The sequence below is a fragment of a genome, assembly GCF_019968955.1.
Source record: "MAG: Porospora cf. gigantea A chromosome Unknown PgA_NODE_13_length_79947_cov_347.407, whole genome shotgun sequence".
NCBI classification, from domain to species: domain Eukaryota; phylum Apicomplexa; class Conoidasida; order Eugregarinorida; family Porosporidae; genus Porospora; species Porospora cf. gigantea A.
The window spans coordinates 50,701-69,526 of NW_027151401.1; the positions used below are offsets into that span (position 1 = coordinate 50,701).

The window sequence follows — 18,826 nt, forward strand, 5'->3', positions numbered from 1 at the left end:
CAATTCTTAGCGACAGGAAAAGTCTCAGATGCACAAATCCCTTCTCAAAGGGAGGTGGAATTTTGCTTGAAGCGTCCTGTTTTGTCCCCCGAATCATGCTTGAGGAAGGATGATTCCTCCCTCACACAGCCTACTCACACACAAACACACAAACGCACACAAGCCAGAAAAAAACATTGATTGCTCTAAAAACGGATGTGGGCGCGCCAACGACGAATGTTGCCCTCTGTTCCGAATGACCATGAACGAAGCTGCCTACGTCCTCTGCCCCCCCACGCGCTGACTCAGCATTCCGTAGCCATTTCCAAAAAACCTTATATTGAAGTTCGATGTCCAAGATCTCACATCAGGAAGTGGAGGCTAAGCGTACCGCTCTCATAGCCGCAGACAGCATGAACAACAAGTGCGCGGACTGCAGCATGACCAACCCGCAATGGGCTTCGGTGTCCCATGGCATTTTCGTGTGCATCATGTGCACCGGCATTCACCGATCTCTCGGCGTGCATGTATCCTTTGTACGCAGCTGCTCAATGGACACCTGGGAGGCAAAGGACATGCTTAAGATGGAGAAGGGGGGGAACTCGCGGTGGGATGCTTTCATCAAGCAACACGGGCTGGTGGATCTCACGCTAAGAGACCGCTACACGTCTAAGGCTGCTACGTATTACAGAGCATTGGTGAGCTAGCAGCATAAAGATAAACCAGCTGAAGCATGAGACCGAGGGAACCGAGAAGCCCCCCGCTTTGAACGTTGACACTGCACGTGAGCAAGACCCGGCCGTGATGCCTGAAGAACGTCCCCACGTGTCTAGACCCGCAGACGCAGACACCCAAACAGGAATGTTCAACTTTGGATCCGGATTTATGGGTCTCTTGGAGTCCGTGGCTGGGAAGGCTTCCGAGACGGCAGAGGCCGCCTTAACCACAGTGCAGGAAGGCAGAGTGATGGAGACTTTGGAGTCGGCAGCTACCGCAATGCAGCAGGCCGTCAACACGACAGCGGAGAAAGTTCAGGATGAGAAATTCTGGGAGAACACTCAGAATAAGATCTACACTGCCGGCGGTACCATCATGCTCAAGATGAATGAGGGAGTGCAGAAGGCCAACACCATGATCAGCGGTGTCAACGAGAGTCAGCCAGGATCGCGGCAGCCGTCCCTGTGAACTTTTTAAACCGGCGAGAGTGCGCGCCACGCTTCGAGACATTGCCTATGAACGACAGACGATCTCGTGTCGGTGGGAGGGACGTCCGCACCATCTAGGAGCTCTGTGTCGCACAATATTCTCAAATCTGGGTTCATGTGTCCTGCTACTCGTTGGAACAGATGTCGTTGTTGCGCCTCTGGCTGCGCTTGTATGGTCTCTAAAAAACCGGCCACACGATCTGCTAGCTTCGCACGCTGGCTGCTGCCTTTAGGCATTTGATGCAACGCTGTTAGTAGGTCTGCGAGCAGAATCGGCGCCATGACATCCTCATTAGCAGGTGTCGGGCGCGTGGAAACCCCGACTCCGTCGAGGATCCACCGTTTGTTGAAGGTTACACCCAGCTCTTCGTGGCAGAGCGCACATAGTCTGTCCGCCTCCTCCACCGCAACGTCACCTTCGTCGGCCCACTCACCAACGCGGACGCCTTGGCCTTCCACGTAGGGCACACACACGCTAGGCAGGCTCTGGATCATATTTCCAGAATCAGTCGATGATGGTCCAAAGGCTGCGTCTTCCCACACTGGAAGCGTCGGCCATGCAGGGAGTGTCGAGGTGGCCTGCACGCAAAGCAGAGATGACAATTCGGGGAGCGAGCTGCGCACCTTGCCCTTCTTCTTGTTGCCTTGCTGACTGTGGTAGGCCTCCAGCTTGCGCTTGACATCCGCAGCCCTTGGAGCTATGTGTTCCATCATCATATGGCGCCTTTTCTCGTCTGCGCTGTTGCAAGGAAGGCCGCACGATTGGCACTGGAAGTTTACACCGCGTGGTCTTATGTTTGCCGCGGTTGCCGGCTGCAGGAATCCGTCTCTGGTCAACGGAAAAGTCGATGCGGCGCGGAGGCTCTCCAGCCGCTGCGTCTTCTCGTCGATGCCGCCTTTCAGAACCGACAGGAATCCCCTCAAATCGCTTTCGAGATCCGGCTCCACGTCCAGCTTCAGCTTCTTCTTTCGTGGCCCAGCGACGACGATTTGGCACATATTTAATTTGGAGTTAGCGACATTCAAGCGCACGGCTCGTCGTAGGAGCATCACCGACCTCCTCTTCACTGACCTCCTCTGACGGCGCACGCCGAGTTTGAATGAGACTCTGATTGACAGTATTCCGAGGGAGTTAGCGTCGCTGATCTCAAGAGCATGCTGACTGTCCATCAGCATACCTTCTTGCGTCAGAGTACAGGGACACTCGAGGCACTGTCTGTGTTGCAGCTCTCCTTCTGAACGGAGCGATCTCGGCTGTCTAAAATGTCTCCTCGCAGGGACACTTCTCTACGACCAAATTTCTCCCAAATTTCTCCCAGCAAGCTGCCCCTAACAAACCACCTGCCGACCATATTTCTTTTAGGCCTGGTCTCCAGGCGCATTGGGCAGTCTACAGAAGCTTTGCCATCCATCAAATGGGTCCAACCCTCTGTACGTCTATCACTTCCCAACACACACGCGCCTCATAGAGTGCACCCCCACTCAGAGCACTCTTGGCATGCAAATTAGGCTCGCACATTTCTAGTGACGGGAAATTGGTAGCTTCACAGCACCTCTTGGCACTCTAGTTTACTGTCCTTGGGAACAGCGGCGCCGTCAATGGCGGCGCCAACCTCTTTGACTACTTCGGAAATCACCTGCTCAACCTGCTCCACCTGCAAGTTACTCGTCGTGTGGTCTAATGCGCTGCTGACACAATTCGCGTTCAGGTCCAAGTCTTCAAAGAGCCCACTGAACGCCTCGAAACTGTCGGTCACGCGACCAGCATCAATCACCCGCAGGGCCTTCGCCAGCTTAGGCACGGCGCTGCTGATCTCGCTCGTCATCTGCTGGGATCTGTAGGCAGCGTCCAGGCGGCAAGCGCTGCTCTCGAGCCGCGACGCCAGCCTCTCGAGGGCGTGTGCTTGGTCTCGTTTCTGAACGACGTTCTCGGCGTGAGTTCTGGCGTCCTCCTCGCCTCCCGTCTCGACACTCACTTGCACTTTCTGCAGCTCGAGCTTCTCGGTGCGGCGGCAGCGTCTCGCCGCGGTATGCTTCGTATTCCACTTTACGGGGACCCACCAGCTCGCGTGCTCGCAGACGCAGTTCGAAAATCGTCTCGTCGACAGTTTTAGACTGAAAGTTTCCCATTCCGGCAAAATGAACCCCATAGTGGAGGAGGCGTTGAAAGAGCTTCGAAAACTTGTTCCGTCGACGAAGGCGTCACCTTCCAGTGATTGTGTAGACAAAATGATTAGGTTTCTGCGTGACAAAGGCGAGGCCTTCGTACCTTCGCGACCTGAGGTGAGTGTGGAAATCCTATGCGCCGGCATCCACGAAACCGTGAAAGCGCTCCGCATTACCGCGCCAGACTTCTTGGCACTCACAGATGACCCGTGGTCAAGATTCATTGCCAATCTTATTTGGGTTCTGTGCCCCACCATGGTCGTGAGACCACACCGCGCAAGCGCAAAGGAGCTGATCTGGCTCTCAACTAGGGAGGTTTGTGACTATAAAGTCGTGGACATCCCTCTCGCCGCCGGCATAGGCAGCGTTTTTCGTACGCTAGTAGCTGCCATGATTCTCGACCCCCAACGTTGGGAGCACCTCTTCTCCTACGCCCTGATGGCCATTTGTTTAGAGCCCGATGACACCTCTGCCTGGAGTCTGATGGGCAACGTCCTGGAAATCTCAGAGGAAGTCCAGCTGGCTCTCTTTTGTCTACGTTATGCAAGACGGATGGGGCGGCACACCGCGCCGCAGATTGCGCTGCTTGAGCAGAGCCTGCTGAAACGAGGCCGGCGACATCCTGTCAAGACGGTCGACGGGCTTGTATCACACCCAGACGCGGGACAAAAATACGACCTGGACCTACTCAGAGCCTTAAGTCGCGACAATGTGGAGTGTGTTCGCTGGGACCAGGAGTTCTTGAATGAGGTAGTCTGGCCTAAGGGCTGTGACCCCGACGCCGTGACTACTCGCATAATACACGACTGCGACGTCGCGGAGACAATGCCAGCAGGTATGGTAAACTATTACAACCGGAGGGGTTACAGCCTAGATGACTTTCTGCACCGTGTACATTATGACCTGGATTTGCTGAAGTGGATGCAGTCTGACTTGAGACAGGCAAAGGACGTCATGCTGGAGAGGACCCTTCAGCGCTGCGCGTCACCAGGATGGAAATCCATCTCTGACGTAAGCTTTCTGGACCCCGAGGTGATGGCTGGGGAGGTCCACCTTTGTTACGGCGCTTGCGACTTCGCCGAACTGCTGGCGCAGACGACTGAGGTCTTCACCCCAGCCAACCCGGCACGCTTTGTGATGGCGCCTCTCTGTCAGATCAGTCAGTACCGAATGATGATCATGAGAAGCATGTTGCTGGCTAACGCCGCGTCGGCAACGGTGGCGCAGGTCTGGTGCAGCATTGGTTGGAGTGCGGATGTCCTGGTCGAATTCAGGTTGCATGTTCTGCGCGTGATGGAGGAGTACAACCTCTGGGAAGACATGGTGCTTCAGTACTGGCTAACCTCGAAGGGTGCTCCACTCGCGCCGGCCAGAGCCAGATGGCTGGCTAGCCGACCGCAGATGGACGTCGCGTGCTTCCAAACACTACGCGAGCGCGTCGCTTACACCACCTACCTGGTAACTGGCGACGTCCTCTGCGTTGACCCGGTAATTGCTAACGTGACGATGTTCGACATGCCCCCCAACGTCCCGTTGGCGGCTTTAGAGAACGTTTGGTACATGAAGCCAGTAGTTCGCCGCCAATGCACGGCGTCATTTGCTGATTGGATGGACTGCGAACTCGCGATCTGCCTGGTGTCGCTTGGACAAGCTGTAATGCACAAGGCGCTTATAATCGAGATCGTTGACGGAAGCCACCCAAAGGTCTTCGCAGCCCTGCAGGGAAAAGGCATCAAGTCAGCTTCCTGGGTAGACGTGCCTGACTACTGGAATCCCGCTTCCCTTCACACAGTTGCCGAGCGCATATGTAGCCGGCATACGATATACACGAATTTGTGGTACTCCCGCGTGTTCGGCCTCAGTCCTGTGGACACCGCTGCGCCGGTATCCATGCCGCCGAACGTGTTCCCACCAAGGGCTGACGTTCTGATGCTGAACATGCGCATGCGATCCATGGACAAGTCGTACTTCCAAACATTCTGCGATCAGCACATGAAGGGTGCGTCTGGCAAGGTTTTTATTCGGGAGGCGTTCATCCCCAAAGTGCACACTTCAGTGCTAAACCTCCTGCGAGGCGTCTGTAGATACATGTACGTTACGGCGCGGGAATGCCGACTACTAGAAAAAGATCCATAAATCAGTTCTCGACAATCAGTTTCATGAACTTCGGTTTCTGGGCGAGGTATATGTTAACGCCCTCTCCGCCACCGCAACCGCCGCACCCACAACCAGTATCTTGCACACAACAGGCGTGGTCCTCCAAAGAGACGGGTTTACTCGGGAAGTAGGCGTGGCAGACGTTGTTCAGCGCGGAAATCAGAGCCTCCTCGAACTTTTCCGATTTGTCGTCAATCTCGACCACCACGCCTGGCAAGTTGAGATGATTCAGCAAATCCTCATAGATGGTTTTCACCGGCTCGGTAACCATGAATACGGGGTAAATATTAAAGTAGATCAGAGCATCTCGGACCTGCTCGATGGACGGGTAGTCCTCGCCTTCACAGTCCTGGCTGCGATCCCCATTGTTTGGAGGGAGGTCCGACTCTCCAGCTTTGTGGTAACCTGCGTCTGTGGACACCACGACTATGCGGAAGGTCTGGTAGTAGTCGTTGTCAAAGTTCCACCCGGCCTTCTTAGTATAGGCGGAGTGCATCAGGGCGTGTAACTGAGCCTCCTTCCAGTCCCGACCTGAACGAACGACAAGCGTGTCAACAGACCTCTGTATTTTGTCTATCTGGGCCGTGAGGCCGACTCGCATAGAGGCGCAGTAGTCTCCGGCCTCTGCATATCCGAAGGGCGCAGTAGGCTTGTCAACAAAAGCTGTAAGTCCGAATCTCGAGTCAGGGTACTGCTCTTGAATAAATCTAAAAACCTCTGGGACATTCTTCTGGATGTTAGGCAAATCATCCCCGAATGAGTCCGAAGCGTCCTGGGCCAGAACCACTTCAAAGCGGATATCTTTCTTCGCCACCACAGGGCAGTTCAGCATACGCCTGCCATTATCGTCCAGTGTGACCTTCGGTACGGACTGGACGGATTGAGGATCTCGTACCACCTTCCGCACAGACTTCCACTTTCGGGCGTTCGCTTCCAGCTGCTGCCGCTCTTCGTCAGTGAATCCCGTGGAGTTCAACTCATGCTCGGCGGCAAGCTGCCCTGCCTCGCTGGCCAGTCTCGATCGTATGGTCCTAGCAGCGGTTTCGCCAAAGCCATGTGCATTTTTGAGTGGGGCGTGCTCCAACAGCGCGGTAGCCTTCAGGTGGTCGAGTGCGGAACGAACCGCGCTAATTATGTTGGACGAGTCCGTCTGCAGGTCCATCACGACGCCATCGACGCCCATGTCATCTTTCACCTTCTCGTAATAGGGCACAAGATCTGGAGACACCAGGAAGATGACTTTCACATCCTTCTCGTTAATGGCCTGAGCCACCTGCGATACAGAGGGGTAGTCCTCGCCTAAACAGTCGACATCATACCCTCCGGAGTTGCCTGTCCAGGAAACAGACTGAGCCTTTGACATGCCGTCGCCTGCTCTGTGAAAGCCCGCATCCGTCGAAACGATGAGAATAGGAACCCGGTCCTCCTCAAACTTCCACCCAGTCTCTACTGCCCGAACAGCATGCAGTAAGGCTTCAAGTTGGTTCTCCTCCCAGTCATTGCCTGAGTATGTCTCAAGTGAGCTGAGGACGGACGGCAGGTCTGCTATGTCCTTCAGATCGCGAAGCGAGTAATGCAGTCGGTAACAGTAATCCTCTGAAATTGAGTAACCAAAAGGCTCAACAGGCTTGTCAACAAAGGAACCCAGCCCGAACCTAGAACCAGGGTAGTCCTCTTTTATAGAATCCAATAACTCGGGCAGCTTTGTTTCTAACACATTCAAGTCATTTGCGAAGGAGTAGGAGAGGTCCTGGACCAGAAACAAGTCTAGCCTTGGCTGTGCTGCTGCGGCGGCTGCTAGTGCCAAGGATCCCAAGGTGCAAATTGATCGTCGCAGCATTTAATATTATCGGTATTTTTTTTGAATATTTGGTTTTTGTGTGGGTTTACAGGTCTGCTTCCTCAGTCCTTTTACTAGAGTCTTTCACCACTAGAAAGCGTGCCAGAAGTGCAGAATTCTGAATGCCTAACATTCAAGCTTTTTACCCGTTCGTTTTCTTCCTGAGTCACCTTATGACATGTGCTGACTATCTGACGTCTGGGTTTCTCGATGGAGACATGAAGACCTGCGCACTGCTCATCCCCATCGCATCTCTCCAACGCCTCGTTGATGTCTGGGGACTGCAAAAGCTTCATTTGAAAACAAGTGCCCTTTGACTGCACGGTGAAGCCAGGAAACTCGGCGACGGCGCTGGCCTTCACCTGCAGAAGAGATCCCTCATCAGGGTGGAGAGCGTCCAGCTCGAAGTTCGAGCACAGCTGCAGTTCATCGTCGACAAGAGCGCATTCTTGCATACCTGCGCACACTACCTGCGCTGCACCCGAATTGGTCAACCTGTGGACTGGTTGTACCGACTGGCACTTCATTCTGAGCCCGTAGAACGTCACGAAGTCTTCCAGCTTGAGGGTTCTTTCGATTTGGGCCGCCAAGTCGGCGGTCAGCTCCACTGAGCGATTGTTCTCGGGCAAATCGAACATGTCGTAGGGAAGCTCCGCTACAAAAGGTGCTATCTGCGGTTAAAGGCGGGAGGGTCTGCCTACGCCGGCAACCACAGTGAGTTCTTTGCGCATTTAGCCGGCAAATGCGCATTAATGCCTCCGAGAGACCAGCTCTGCAAGTTCTATCACTACCAGGGCGGCTGCAAGAAAGGAGACCGGTGCAACTTTGTGCACGAACCCAATAGGAGGGCCCAGAGCTCTCAACCACCTCCTAATCGACATAATGGCTCTATGAGCCAGGGAGCCAATGTCAGTGACGACATGCTCCGGTTTCTCTCGACGTGGCCATCGGTGGCCTGGAAACTCTCGCCAATCTTCCAGCATGGAGAACCTTTGATCAATGGTGTGGAGATGTCCTTAGAGGAGGCCCGACTTGTTGATTATGCAGCGAAGTCTCCCTTCGAACTGGAGGTTATCGCGACGGATCGGTTTGAGCAGCGGCTGACAAACGAGATGAACGTGCTGGGATTCTGTGAGCAGCTACCGCCGAACCGCAAGCGTCAGTTGCCCAGTTTAACTTCATTGCGACGTATTATGGATGAGCTGAAGAGGGACCTCGACGAGCAGAAGGCAACAGTGCTTAGACAGCGAGTCTCTATGCAAGGCATCAACCAAAATGGAGACTCGCGATTTGGATTTGGACAACCAGGAGGCTTTGGACAAACAGCAACTAGCCAGCCAGGAGGCTTCGGCCAGCCAGGAGGATTCGGAGGATTCGGCCAGCCGGGAACCAACCAAGCATCACCACCACAATCCAATTTTATCCAGCCTGGAGGTTTTGGACAACCAGCAGCTGGCCAACCAGGAGGCTTTGGACAACCAGCAGGCTTTGGACAAACAGCAACTGGCCAGCCAGGAGGGTTTGGACAAACAGCAACTGGCCGGCCAGTAGGCTTTGGACAACCAGGAGGCGTTGGACAAACAGCAACTGGCCAGCCAGGAGGCTTTGGACAACCAGGAGGCTTTGGACAACCAGGAGGCTTTGGACAACCAGGAGGATTCGGCCAGCTGGGAACCAACCAAGCATCACCACCACAATCCAATTTTATCCAGCCAGGAGGTTTTGGACAATCAGCAACTGGCCAACCAGGAGGATTCGGCCAGCCGGGAACCAACCAAGCATCACCACCACAATCCAACTTTATCCAGCCAGGAGGTTTTGGACAACCAGCAACTGGCCAACCAGGAGGCTTTGGACAACCAGCAGGCTTTGGACAAACAGAAACTGGCCAGCCAGGAGGCTTTGGACAACCAGCAGGCTTTGGACAAACAGCAACTGGCCAGCCAGGAGGCTTCGGCCAGCCGGGAACCAACCAAGCATCACCACCGCAATCCAACTTCGTTGGCGGGCAGACTGGCCAAGCCGCTGTACAGTTTCAGTTCGACCTGCTGGGTCCCCAGAGTCCAGCCTCCGAGGAGCAAAAGGAGCTACTCAAAAAGCAGCAAGAAGGATGGGAGTACAACCCTCAGAAGTGGACGGCAGGAAACATCCCTGAGGACCTGCAGCCCAGATTCTGACCGTATCACACACTGGTCCAGCTTTGCTGTTTAGGAACGAATTTTTAACCTGTAATCAAAATGGATGTCGCAATGCTCGTATTCAAGGGCCGCTCATGCAATCCATTCAGGTTGGCAGCTGTTGGTCAGTGGCAGATGGATTAAATCCCCTTGCATCCGGGCGTATCTGTGGTTCACGCGCTGATGCACTGGTGCGCTTCACGTACAGTTTCACGGCAGACTTCAGTTTTATGGTCAGAGATATGAAATCGAGTCCATCGAAAACGGGAACGTCGGCTACTTGAATGAAATTAGGAGGTGCACACGGGCCGAGAACCCAGTCCGCATCTCCGCACGCTGCCCACAGGTCAGGAGATTCAAACAAGAAATTCGGCGCTGTCCCTTCCATAAGCGTCTTCGGGTCGCACAGGGGGCTCTCAATCACGTATGGTATCCCCTCAAGGAGGAAGCGAATGCCGCCTGTGGCTGCGGCGTCTCTGGATAGCACCGCCAGTTTAGGCGGAGCTGCTGGTTGTAGCTCAAGATACGCCCAGTCCTTCCATTGAATCAGATTCAACGCTGCCAGGACCCGAATCACCCATCTGTGGATTCGGAAGTACGATCTTCCTTCGGCACCCAGTAGTGCGGCTACGGCCCACCCTCCAGGGTAGGCAAAGACGGAGCAAACGACTTTGAGGGCGGTTTTCGCCAAGCCCAGCAGCACCAGAGGCCATGCTATGACAGGTCGTGTAATGGCAGCAATGGAAACGAGCTGAATCAACTGGGGAAAGACGAATCGAGCTTCCTTGTGTGGAAGAAACGACATTACAGCTATAGACGTGAGAGGTACAAAGAGGAGCACCACCGAGATTGGAAGCGGGAGCCCTAACCAAAGGCGGTTGGGTACGCTTAGAAAGTCTCGGCTGAGTTGGGGCAGACTGAGAACGAGGCTTGCTAGAGAAATCGGGTCCAGCATGTCCAGCATCTTAGCACCATACCACCACCAGGCCGAGGTCCCCCACTCTGAAGACCCGCGAAGGTTGAATAGCACCGACTGTAGCTCCGGCATAACCACTGGCAGAACGTGATGCGGCGTGCCCCACCAGTACACAGTGTCCAGCGCTACGCCCACAACCCCCAACACGAGACAGTGGCTTGCTGCCGCGCGAAATGGCGCAAGTCCGCTGATCAAAAAGATTACAGCACAGATCGCTAGCGTGGAGGGTGCCTGGTCTACTCGGATGAAGGCGGCGACCAGAGAACACCACGTTATGGCCTTGACTGCACATTCGTGAGAGGGCCGCCGGACGTACGAGACGAAGTGTCCCCAACCGTGCATACTGAGAATAGCGCCGAAGACGTTGTGAAGTGGGCGGGAGGAGTAGTAAGTCATATGAAAACAGCTCGTCATTGCGAGTTCGAAAGCGGCGGATGAAGAAAAGGAATACGCGCGCAGCGCTTTACTCACAGCCGCGATCGCTGAGCCGAACCGATCCAGAATAAGGCATCGACCAACAAACAGCGCCGCCATCGAGTGCGACGTGAAAAGGACAACTAGGCCTGCGACGCCAACTACAGGCAGAGGTGACTTCGGGACCGGTCCGTAGTACTGAACAGCGGAGAAGTCCTTGGTAACCAGGTCTAAAAGCACGTCCGCACCAAAGGACTCCTCTGGTTTGGTCCAAGGACATGCGACCATGGACGCCAGCGTGGTCAGGTGCCACAGAAACCCGCTCAGTTGCAAGACGCGTCTCAAAATCGTCATTATGTCGAAGTGTGGCTTGCGGCTCGCAGATCAATTCGTGTCCCGCCTTGACCACCAGCTCGTGCTGCCTTTGACATTGGCGCTTCGCAATTCTGGCGTTGTCACCACAGAGGAGGCGCAGGAGACGCTTACGCAAATTCTGGCCCTGACATCGTTTCCGTCTTCCCTTTATGCGGAGTACGGCGTGCCGTTTGATAAGGAAGCGGAACGAAGGTTCCAAGCTGCGTCGGAGTCCATCGAGCCGCTTGAGGCCCAGCTTGGCCCCTTCCTGAAGGCCTGCATGTCCATGCGGACGGCTAGTTGCGGTCCCAAGCCGCTCTCATCGTGGGTGGCCGACTGGGCTAGGAGTAATTCCGAGAAGATTCCTCCATTCGGCGTGGAGATTCTCGACGTGTTCACGAAGTGGGTCAGACTCTTCTATCAGCGCGGTGAGTACTCCGTAATGCGCAAATGGCTGGACTTCGCCATCTTCGTGGTGCTTGAAAATATCACGGACGAGGTCAGCGTTTATACGGAGCAGCAGCTCTACTGGGGATACCTGGTCGCCTCGTTGCCCATGCTCGGAGACCCCTCCCAGCTGTTGGAGGCTGCCTCGCACTCAAAAGCCTGCCACGAGGCCGACTCTGCGTCTCCGCATTCCATCGCTAGAGTTCTTGTCAAGTTGGAGGCTTCTGTAGACATGCAACTGCAGTCAACTCCGTCTGTACGGAATCTGGAGGCGGTTGAGGCTAAGACGTGGCTGCTGCATTGGGCGATATGGGCCTCTTTTCGCTACTTCCTTCCTCGCTATGTGGCTTCCTCCAGCTTCAAGGTGCAGATTCCCGAACTGAGTGAATGGATAGACCTACTGGACGTGTTGGTACACGAGCGCAACCTGAAAACAGTGGAGTACTACGCTCCGCATCTAACCCAGTACTACGCCGTTCTGGTGCTCTTCCTCCGCAAGAAACCCCACCAGCGTGCAGCGGTTGCTGCATTGGCTGCCCGTGTGTCTTTCAAGCACACCGACCCGTACTCACAGTTCCTTCTGGCGCTGTTCTCGGAGCACAGTCTTGAGAACTCCCTCAGCTTCCTGAGAGCCACCTTGGATCAAGACTTTTTCATTGCTCCTCTTATGGTCCATCTGCGAGCTCAAGCACAGTACCTAGTTTTTGAGACTTTCTACCGGATGCACGAGGAGCTCGACGCCGCGCCGCTCGCTGAATCCCTAGGACTTACAGAACTTGAGCTCGAACCCCTTGTTAAGGCGTTCGCTCAAGACAAGACAGACAAGTGTCTGGGCTCCGAGATCGTCGAAGGTACGGTGCGCATTCGTGCCGAAAGGGAATCCTTACGGGATGTGCTGTGTGCGCGGGCTAGGGAGCTGATCAGTGAACAAGCCAGCTGACGCAGTGAATCGTTGGAAACTAGGCACGTAAGTTGGAACTCGTCAGAATCTTCTGCACCCTGCGGTGAAACGCGCGGCCCTGTTGAGATGCGTCGGGGGTCAGGAGCAGCTGCCCTCTGTAGGTATTATTCGGAGTGATTTGCTTTCCGGCCTTCTTTTTCTGGAGCACGACGGGCTCATCCAGGGGCGCTTCCCGCCGCAGAAAGTCCACCACAGTCCGCAGGAAGCCAAAACACGACTGGGGAGTCTGGAAGGGATCAAGGAACGTAGAGATACTCGTCACATACCCACGACTCCGAGAACTTATCGGGTAGGGAGTCCAGTGCTAACCACTCGGTTTTGCGTAACTCGAAGGAAGGGTCACGGTGACCAACAAAGATCTTCTGGATGCCCGCCAGTTTCGACTGTACGTAGTACCGACAATAGCGCCGCCTGTGTCTATCCAGCCCCTGCATCCCACCCCTGAATATCCTGCGGCTCTGCAGAAGAGGGCTTAAACGACGCTGTCTTCAACTCCAGTGGCTCTCCAGTCTCGGAATCAAAACAGTCGATCTCAGCGCCGATAAGAAGCCTCAGGGGCTCCGCCTCCGCGCTCGCGCTGTTCTCAAAGGCCATGTTGACGCTGTAGACACCATTGTAACACTGCTGGTACTTAGGGTAGCTTCGGCGGTCACGAGCTGCCTGCGCAAGCGGATGTTTGAAGCGATCCATGTCGCCTCCAGTGCAAACGTGCTCGAACATAAAGGCGGCATAGTGCACCTCGGGTTGGAAGAACGAGGACTCCTCTCGGATGTCCCGAACGTCCAAGAAGATAACGGAGCGACAAACATCAGTCGGAACTGAAGTCACCATGCCCTCCTTGTCAAGACCGACACGGACGACGCCCACATGCCACGTATCAGAAAGACATGCCCAGGCAGTACATATCTTGTTGATGTTGTTCCTGAAACTGACCACGTCGTAAGAAGATACGCAGTTCCCCGCGTCTTCATAATCCACCACGTCGCCTCTAGTGGCAGGCTCGTGCGCCATAGCCGTAACGACGTGGTCCAAATCCGCCCTGGTTGGTGCCTTATCAAAAGGTGTGAATCGATGAGCGAGTTTATAGAGGAGGGGCAGCTCTGGCTCCACGAATGTTGCCTTATTGCAGTCGTCGAACGTCACGTTACCGTCCAACCTCTGTGAAAACCCACCCACAGGCGTTGACTGTATAGAGAGCATGTTATGCTCCGCGGTGACGTCGAGCCGAGCTAGAACCTTCTCTGGACGAGCCCTTCGTGGAGGGCTCCGCCGCCAATACCTTTCAGGACTCGTTTGCCTTTCGGGGGTGCGGTAGCGCCGGTCCATGGCGACACGGTCATTCCAGTGCCTAGGCCTGTCTTCCCGCGACCCCCTCGGAGGACTGCGGCGTCGGTAGCTTCCACTTGGGCGATCACCGTTGGCCCGGCTGTCGCGATCACGCGAGTACTTTCTGGAGTCCATCTCGGCGTTATTCGCCAATTCCGTTTCATGTCATTGCATGCGGACAACAACAGCCATCGTCTCTCTGCCTTCGGCGTCCTCACACCTAAAGTTGAAAACGGTGTCCGTCTTGTTGCAGCGCCGCATGAAAACCTCGAATGCGGCGTCGTCGTGTGCTTCCCAGAAGGCAGCGTTCCCAAGGACAGCAATCCCACCAGGTGAAGTAAATCTATGCACTTGGAAGTCGGGAGATGGAGGGACAACACCCGCTTGATAGGCTGCATTTGAGGATTGGGTGGGCTCTTACGAGAGGACGATTCCACTCGACCGTCGTCTCTCATCATCGCCAAACCTTCGACATCCGAGAATGAGACCACCCGACCACTGCAATGACCCAGAGACGCTAGAACGACCGTACTGCCGCTCCGAGTTCCCCATGCTACACTCACCCGGACGTCAGCGCCCAGCTCATCCATTCCCGAGAAAGGCAGGGTGAGCAACTCGTCGTGATTGCTCACCTTCCCACCTGTGTCCACACTTGACAGTTCTCACATTGAATATGTTGGGCTAGTTCCAGGCTGGCATCTGCGGAATCTGAGCCCTCCACGGATAGCACGCCGAACAGCAAGATGTTGTCTGCGACCCGCGAAAATGAGCGGGTACAACGATTCTTCTCCACATACCCGCCTCCAAACACTCGCATGTCCGAGACGGGAGCGCGGTCGACAACCTCCAACTTGGGAAGTGTTTGCGCCTGGTAGCGCTCCAGCTGTTCATTCAGCGCTACAATCTTGGCCTCCTGGCCTACGCTTTCCTCGTATTGCTTCTTGAGGATCTCCAAAAGCTTGTGGTTGGTCTCCTTCTCGGCAAACATGTTAGAGAGCAGGCACTCGACCTTGTTGGTGAGCTGCTGTACCGCGATATCGACCATCTCGTACTTCTCTTCAGAGGTTCCGCCGCGGAAGGCTGGCAGCATATCTAACATCTTCTCCAAGTCCACCAGACGCTCGGTATGAGTAGACACAGTGCCGGTCACGTCACCCAGCGAGCACTGGAGACGGTTCAGGCTGCTCGATGTCTTCTCTTTCCAGAAGATGTCTTCTCTTTCCGACAACTCCTGCCGGTCCGCAGCTGCAACGACCTTCTTCTCCAGCTGGCCCAACTCCGTGCGTAGGCTCTCCACCTGCGCTCTCTCAGGCCATAACGGGCGCAGGGTAGGAATATCCTTGGCTTGGAACTTCATCGGCCCTGCCACTACCTGTCTGCTTTCGTTGCGGGGCGGGGGCACGACAAGCGGCACCTGCCTGTTTGGTCTCTGGGCCACATGCTTGGAAGGTGGGCGGCTGGGGTAGTAACGTGGAGGGTAGGAGTGCGAGACCAACGCGGGGTTGACGACGGCAGCCCGGGAGCTCTTTACAGGTTGGAGAATCGTTGCTGTCATTTGCGGCACCGATACACAGGGATAAGTGGTTTCTTTGGCCGGTTCCGTCTCCTGTATCTTCTGCCTCCAAGGAAGAAAGATATCCGTGAAGGAAGGCATTTTTGCCGGTAAATTGAATTAGTACACACTGGTTAACGATGAAGGAGGTAGACCAAGTAACAATGACAGAAGCTTCGATGTGGCCGTAGCAAGGACCTGAGAGTCTGAACGCACATCCACTCGCAGTTTGCGACCCGAGCACAATCGAACTTTCGCGATGACGGCAGAAACCTCCACGTAATCCACGTCTGATGGTGGATAGCAACCAACAAAAACCAAGGTCTCATTGTCGTCTACGCCCTCATGCAGCAGGAGCGCTCCCGACATGCTCGCGCACTGGGCAATGGCCAGCAAAGACTCTAGGTCGCGCCGTAACGGCACGCACACGGTAGCTGTGTTTGGCAGGCAAGGGCCGCTCACTATGGCGGAGCCGGAACTTGGTGCTCTCCCACAAAACAGCGATCTCCTGTAAGTCCAGTGCCCAGCCTTCTAGAAACCGAGAAACCGCCAGTGGCATGTGCAGCGATAGTCTGAATGCGGTGGCATCTGAAAAAACGAATGCGATGCGAAAGATGGGCAGAAAGTCGAACGGAGCCAGAGATTTCACAATGAAAGTCTGCCGGACCTGCCCATGAGGAGGGATGTACGTGGGGTTGTCTACAGCTTCCCATGGTACGCTATCTGGGTTCTGCGATTCCAGATTTGTTTGCAACGACGAAAACGGTGAAGGAGTCAGATTGCCGAGGTAGAGATGTATGACGAAGGCCATTTCACGTCTCTCCAGAGCCAAGCCAATCTCCAGAGCTTGATCACGGTACAGTATTCCTGAATCGCGCTGCAATAACCGCAATAGACTGCGTGAATTAAGGCTGTATAACTCACCTGTCCAGTGTACCCGTTTCCAATGATGTGGCTTCTGTGATCAGTGGCGGACCGCACCGGCTCTCGGTAGCCACCCTCTCAGTAGCCACCCTCTCAGTAGCCACCCTCTCGGTAGCCACCCTCGTCGCACCAGTCTGTCGCAAGGCGACGCGCTCCAGAGGGCGAGACGCGGCAGACGCAGATCGTAATGGTGGAGGTTCCTTTCGCGGAGTCACATGGTACAGGGCTACGTCTGCGGGGTCACCTCCATTCAGACGTGCTGGGCTCCGATGCGTTGACGCACGCGAGGCGCCACGGGGCTGGATTCCGCGCCGCTCATTGGCTGTCGGTGGTTTGCGTTGATTCCCCACGATACGTCGCAACTTCTCGAGATCCTTGGTAGCTTGTGTGTAACCAGAGGAGAGATCATGAATCCTTTCCTGTTGGACAGCTACTGTGGCGACCACACCGTCGAGCTCCTTTTGCAAACATTGAGAACGTTGCTGCTCTTCCATCCATAGCTCGCGTTCCACCCCTTGCTTACTCTGGGCCATTTGCAGCCGCAGTGAAGTCATATCGGACTTCAGCGCGTCAAGGCTGGCCAGCGCCTCCCTCAAAAGAGACTCCTTCTCGCTCATTTCCCGCTTCAGTTGGCCCACCACGGCTTCCTGTTGCAGAGTCCTGCCTTCGTTTCTTACGGGTGACGACTTCCAGCTGGAGAAGGGGTCCTTGGCGACACGTTTTCTTGATTCCGCCATCGCCGCGGGCACGTCATAACAAGGGTGCCACCCCGACGAGGCTACCGTGGCGTCCAACTCCACCGCTGGCTGTCTCGATGTGGGGTTGGACACAGGGTTAGAGACCGGATTCGATACAGGGTTCGATACAGGGTTGGATGCAGGGCTTGCCGCATAGGAGGCGGGTGCTGAAAGATCGGGTTGATGTATAGTGGGTGTCCGAGGAGTAGTTGGCGAACGCCTCTGCGCCCGCTGCACGATGCTTCCGATAGGACGTGCAGGAGGCGATGCCACCGTTCTGCTCGGTCTGGACGAAGGACGTGTTTGCGGAGACCTCGACGGAGTCTCAGAGAACGGACTCAATAGCCCACACATCTCCACCAAAGATGCAGCAGACGACCTCCCAGCAGAAGGACATGACCCCGATGCCCTTGGACTGCTACCCTCGATCATTTCGGCACCCATACTTCTACGTACGAAAGGGTCTAATACTGGTTCATCCACGATCGCAAACGGATCCAATACAGGTTCATCCACGATCGCAAACGGATCATGTAACGCGGAATCGCACACTGACGGTTCAGGAGGTCCTGCCGGTTCAGGAGGTCCTGCCGGTGCAGCAGGTCCTGCCGGTGCAGCAGGTCCTGCCGGTGCAGCAGGTCCTGCCGGTGCAGCAGGTCCTGCCGGTGCAGCAGGTCCTGCCGGTGCAGCAGGTCCTGCCGTTGACCTCTGTGAGTGAGGGGGGGCACATTGGCTTCCTAGAGCACCACGTGACGCCTGTCGGACAGATGGGCTGGGTACGTTTCGGCGTGGACTGTCAGAGGCTTCGGGAGGTTCCAGTGCGGGCCTGGACATCGCAAAGTTCAGCTGTTCTGTCAACCGCGAGACGGTTTCGAACTGGGCTATGTCGTCGCTGTCCAGACACAGGTTGGCAGCCATCTGTAAGCGTTTTCCTAGATATCTTCCCTTGGCTTGCCTCTGCTCCTCTGAACCAACGAAAGCACTTCGCAAAAAAGATTCCACCTCCGTGATGACCTCCGCCGGATTCCGTACTCGCGCTCGGCTCGCGGGTGTTGGATCTGCAGTGGCGGGGTGAGACAGGGCCTTTGCCGCACGGTTGGAGATAGCCGTGTTTCCTGCGCGCATAGATTGCGCTGCAGCAGCAAATGCCCTAGCCTCGGTCGTCCGACAACGACTGTGTTGCTGGCTCCAGTGAAGTATGGCCTTCGCAGCGGTCTCCTGCCACGCCTTGATGTCAGCTTGGCGACCCAGGAAGAGTGATGGCCTTTTGACTTGCGATACCAGAAGCTTGAGTAGTCTGTGTCCAGCAAGCACAGCCAGCGTTGGATAGTGCACGTCTCCCACATCAACCAATGCTTCCACAGCCAACGCTCTCGACGCAGTGCTGAGGGAAGTATCGTTGATAATTCGGTACACCGCCTCCACGACATCACGCTCACGTCCTTGGAGAACGGCATCAGTCAACTTGACGATGTGCCGCTCGAACTCCGACCGTGACGCCACGCAGGCAGCGACAGACTCCGTCACCTGTGTATCCAGCGTCCTCCCAGGAGAGTCCTCTGGCCGGCCGAAGAGCCTTCTCCGCATGGGCATCGAGGATTATTTCCTCGA

General features: G+C 55.5%; 12 protein-coding genes across 21 annotated transcripts; 4 read left to right on the forward strand and 8 right to left on the reverse strand.

Moving 5' to 3' along the window:
• Positions 1-329: 329 nt before the first annotated feature.
• On the forward strand, positions 330-1,164 carry KVP18_001320 (uncharacterized protein; the record flags this gene model as incomplete). 3 transcript variants are annotated; one of them, XM_067951221.1, is made up of 2 exons in its annotated part: positions 330-677; positions 706-1,164. In XM_067951221.1, the coding sequence occupies 2 exons, from the start codon at positions 330-332 to the stop codon at positions 1,162-1,164; spliced, it is 807 nt and encodes a 268-aa protein (XP_067812772.1). The 3 variants fall into 3 exon arrangements, with proteins under 3 accessions (XP_067812772.1, XP_067812774.1, XP_067812773.1); XM_067951223.1 differs by lacking the exon at positions 706-1,164 and having other exon boundaries at positions 330-686; XM_067951222.1 differs by lacking the exon at positions 330-677 and having other exon boundaries at positions 784-1,164.
• Positions 1,165-1,169: 5 nt separating this feature from the next.
• KVP18_001352 (uncharacterized protein) lies at positions 1,170-2,183 on the reverse strand (the record flags this gene model as incomplete). The annotated part of the gene is made up of 1 exon (XM_067951286.1): positions 1,170-2,183. The coding sequence occupies one exon, from the start codon at positions 2,181-2,183 to the stop codon at positions 1,170-1,172; it is 1,014 nt and encodes a 337-aa protein (XP_067812831.1).
• A 545-nt stretch (positions 2,184-2,728) lies between these two features.
• KVP18_005115 (uncharacterized protein) lies at positions 2,729-3,334 on the reverse strand (the record flags this gene model as incomplete). The annotated part of the gene is made up of 1 exon (XM_067949476.1): positions 2,729-3,334. One exon carries the CDS (start codon positions 3,332-3,334, stop codon positions 2,729-2,731), a length of 606 nt encoding a protein of 201 aa, XP_067812847.1.
• KVP18_001335 (uncharacterized protein) lies at positions 3,324-5,486 on the forward strand (the record flags this gene model as incomplete). 2 transcript variants are annotated; one of them, XM_067951250.1, is made up of 1 exon in its annotated part: positions 3,324-5,486. In XM_067951250.1, one exon carries the CDS (start codon positions 3,324-3,326, stop codon positions 5,484-5,486), a length of 2,163 nt encoding a protein of 720 aa, XP_067812798.1. The 2 variants fall into 2 exon arrangements, with proteins under 2 accessions (XP_067812798.1, XP_067812799.1); XM_067951251.1 differs by having other exon boundaries at positions 3,414-5,486.
• A 1-nt stretch (position 5,487) lies between these two features.
• KVP18_001334 (uncharacterized protein) lies at positions 5,488-7,347 on the reverse strand (the record flags this gene model as incomplete). Its single annotated transcript, XM_067951249.1, has 1 exon — positions 5,488-7,347. One exon carries the CDS (start codon positions 7,345-7,347, stop codon positions 5,488-5,490), a length of 1,860 nt encoding a protein of 619 aa, XP_067812797.1.
• A 46-nt stretch (positions 7,348-7,393) lies between these two features.
• Positions 7,394-8,078, reverse strand: KVP18_001327 (uncharacterized protein; the record flags this gene model as incomplete). Of its 2 annotated transcripts, XM_067951236.1 has the most annotated exons (3): positions 7,394-7,465; positions 7,494-8,018; positions 8,049-8,078. In XM_067951236.1, 3 exons carry the CDS (start codon positions 8,076-8,078, stop codon positions 7,394-7,396), a joined length of 627 nt encoding a protein of 208 aa, XP_067812784.1. The 2 variants fall into 2 exon arrangements, with proteins under 2 accessions (XP_067812784.1, XP_067812785.1); XM_067951237.1 differs by lacking the exon at positions 8,049-8,078 and having other exon boundaries at positions 7,422-7,985.
• Positions 8,079-8,237: 159 nt separating this feature from the next.
• Positions 8,238-9,524, forward strand: KVP18_001326 (uncharacterized protein; the record flags this gene model as incomplete). Of its 2 annotated transcripts, XM_067951235.1 has the most annotated exons (4): positions 8,238-8,478; positions 8,591-8,894; positions 8,943-9,385; positions 9,415-9,524. In XM_067951235.1, the coding sequence occupies 4 exons, from the start codon at positions 8,238-8,240 to the stop codon at positions 9,522-9,524; spliced, it is 1,098 nt and encodes a 365-aa protein (XP_067812783.1). The 2 variants fall into 2 exon arrangements, with proteins under 2 accessions (XP_067812783.1, XP_067812782.1); XM_067951234.1 differs by lacking the exons at positions 8,238-8,478; positions 8,943-9,385; positions 9,415-9,524 and having other exon boundaries at positions 8,623-8,898.
• Positions 9,525-9,630: 106 nt separating this feature from the next.
• KVP18_005113 (uncharacterized protein) lies at positions 9,631-11,202 on the reverse strand (the record flags this gene model as incomplete). Its single annotated transcript, XM_067949474.1, has 1 exon — positions 9,631-11,202. The coding sequence occupies one exon, from the start codon at positions 11,200-11,202 to the stop codon at positions 9,631-9,633; it is 1,572 nt and encodes a 523-aa protein (XP_067812845.1).
• Positions 11,201-12,655, forward strand: KVP18_001340 (uncharacterized protein; the record flags this gene model as incomplete). Of its 2 annotated transcripts, none has more annotated exons than XM_067951264.1 (1): positions 11,201-12,655. In XM_067951264.1, the coding sequence occupies one exon, from the start codon at positions 11,201-11,203 to the stop codon at positions 12,653-12,655; it is 1,455 nt and encodes a 484-aa protein (XP_067812811.1). The 2 variants fall into 2 exon arrangements, with proteins under 2 accessions (XP_067812811.1, XP_067812810.1); XM_067951263.1 differs by having other exon boundaries at positions 11,270-12,655.
• Positions 12,656-12,912: 257 nt separating this feature from the next.
• On the reverse strand, positions 12,913-14,137 carry KVP18_001331 (uncharacterized protein; the record flags this gene model as incomplete). Of its 2 annotated transcripts, XM_067951245.1 has the most annotated exons (2): positions 12,913-13,087; positions 13,116-14,137. In XM_067951245.1, the coding sequence occupies 2 exons, from the start codon at positions 14,135-14,137 to the stop codon at positions 12,913-12,915; spliced, it is 1,197 nt and encodes a 398-aa protein (XP_067812793.1). The 2 variants fall into 2 exon arrangements, with proteins under 2 accessions (XP_067812793.1, XP_067812794.1); XM_067951246.1 differs by lacking the exon at positions 12,913-13,087 and having other exon boundaries at positions 13,094-14,137.
• Positions 14,138-14,167: 30 nt separating this feature from the next.
• Positions 14,168-15,656, reverse strand: KVP18_001359 (uncharacterized protein; the record flags this gene model as incomplete). 2 transcript variants are annotated; one of them, XM_067951297.1, is made up of 3 exons in its annotated part: positions 14,168-14,394; positions 14,424-14,642; positions 14,669-15,557. In XM_067951297.1, 3 exons carry the CDS (start codon positions 15,555-15,557, stop codon positions 14,168-14,170), a joined length of 1,335 nt encoding a protein of 444 aa, XP_067812840.1. The 2 variants fall into 2 exon arrangements, with proteins under 2 accessions (XP_067812840.1, XP_067812839.1); XM_067951296.1 differs by lacking the exon at positions 14,168-14,394 and having other exon boundaries at positions 14,631-15,656.
• Positions 15,657-15,674: 18 nt separating this feature from the next.
• KVP18_001330 (uncharacterized protein) lies at positions 15,675-18,808 on the reverse strand (the record flags this gene model as incomplete). 2 transcript variants are annotated; one of them, XM_067951244.1, is made up of 3 exons in its annotated part: positions 15,675-15,988; positions 16,017-16,450; positions 16,479-17,215. In XM_067951244.1, the coding sequence occupies 3 exons, from the start codon at positions 17,213-17,215 to the stop codon at positions 15,675-15,677; spliced, it is 1,485 nt and encodes a 494-aa protein (XP_067812792.1). The 2 variants fall into 2 exon arrangements, with proteins under 2 accessions (XP_067812792.1, XP_067812791.1); XM_067951243.1 differs by having other exon boundaries at positions 15,898-16,450; positions 16,479-18,808.
• Positions 18,809-18,826: the final 18 nt, after the last annotated feature.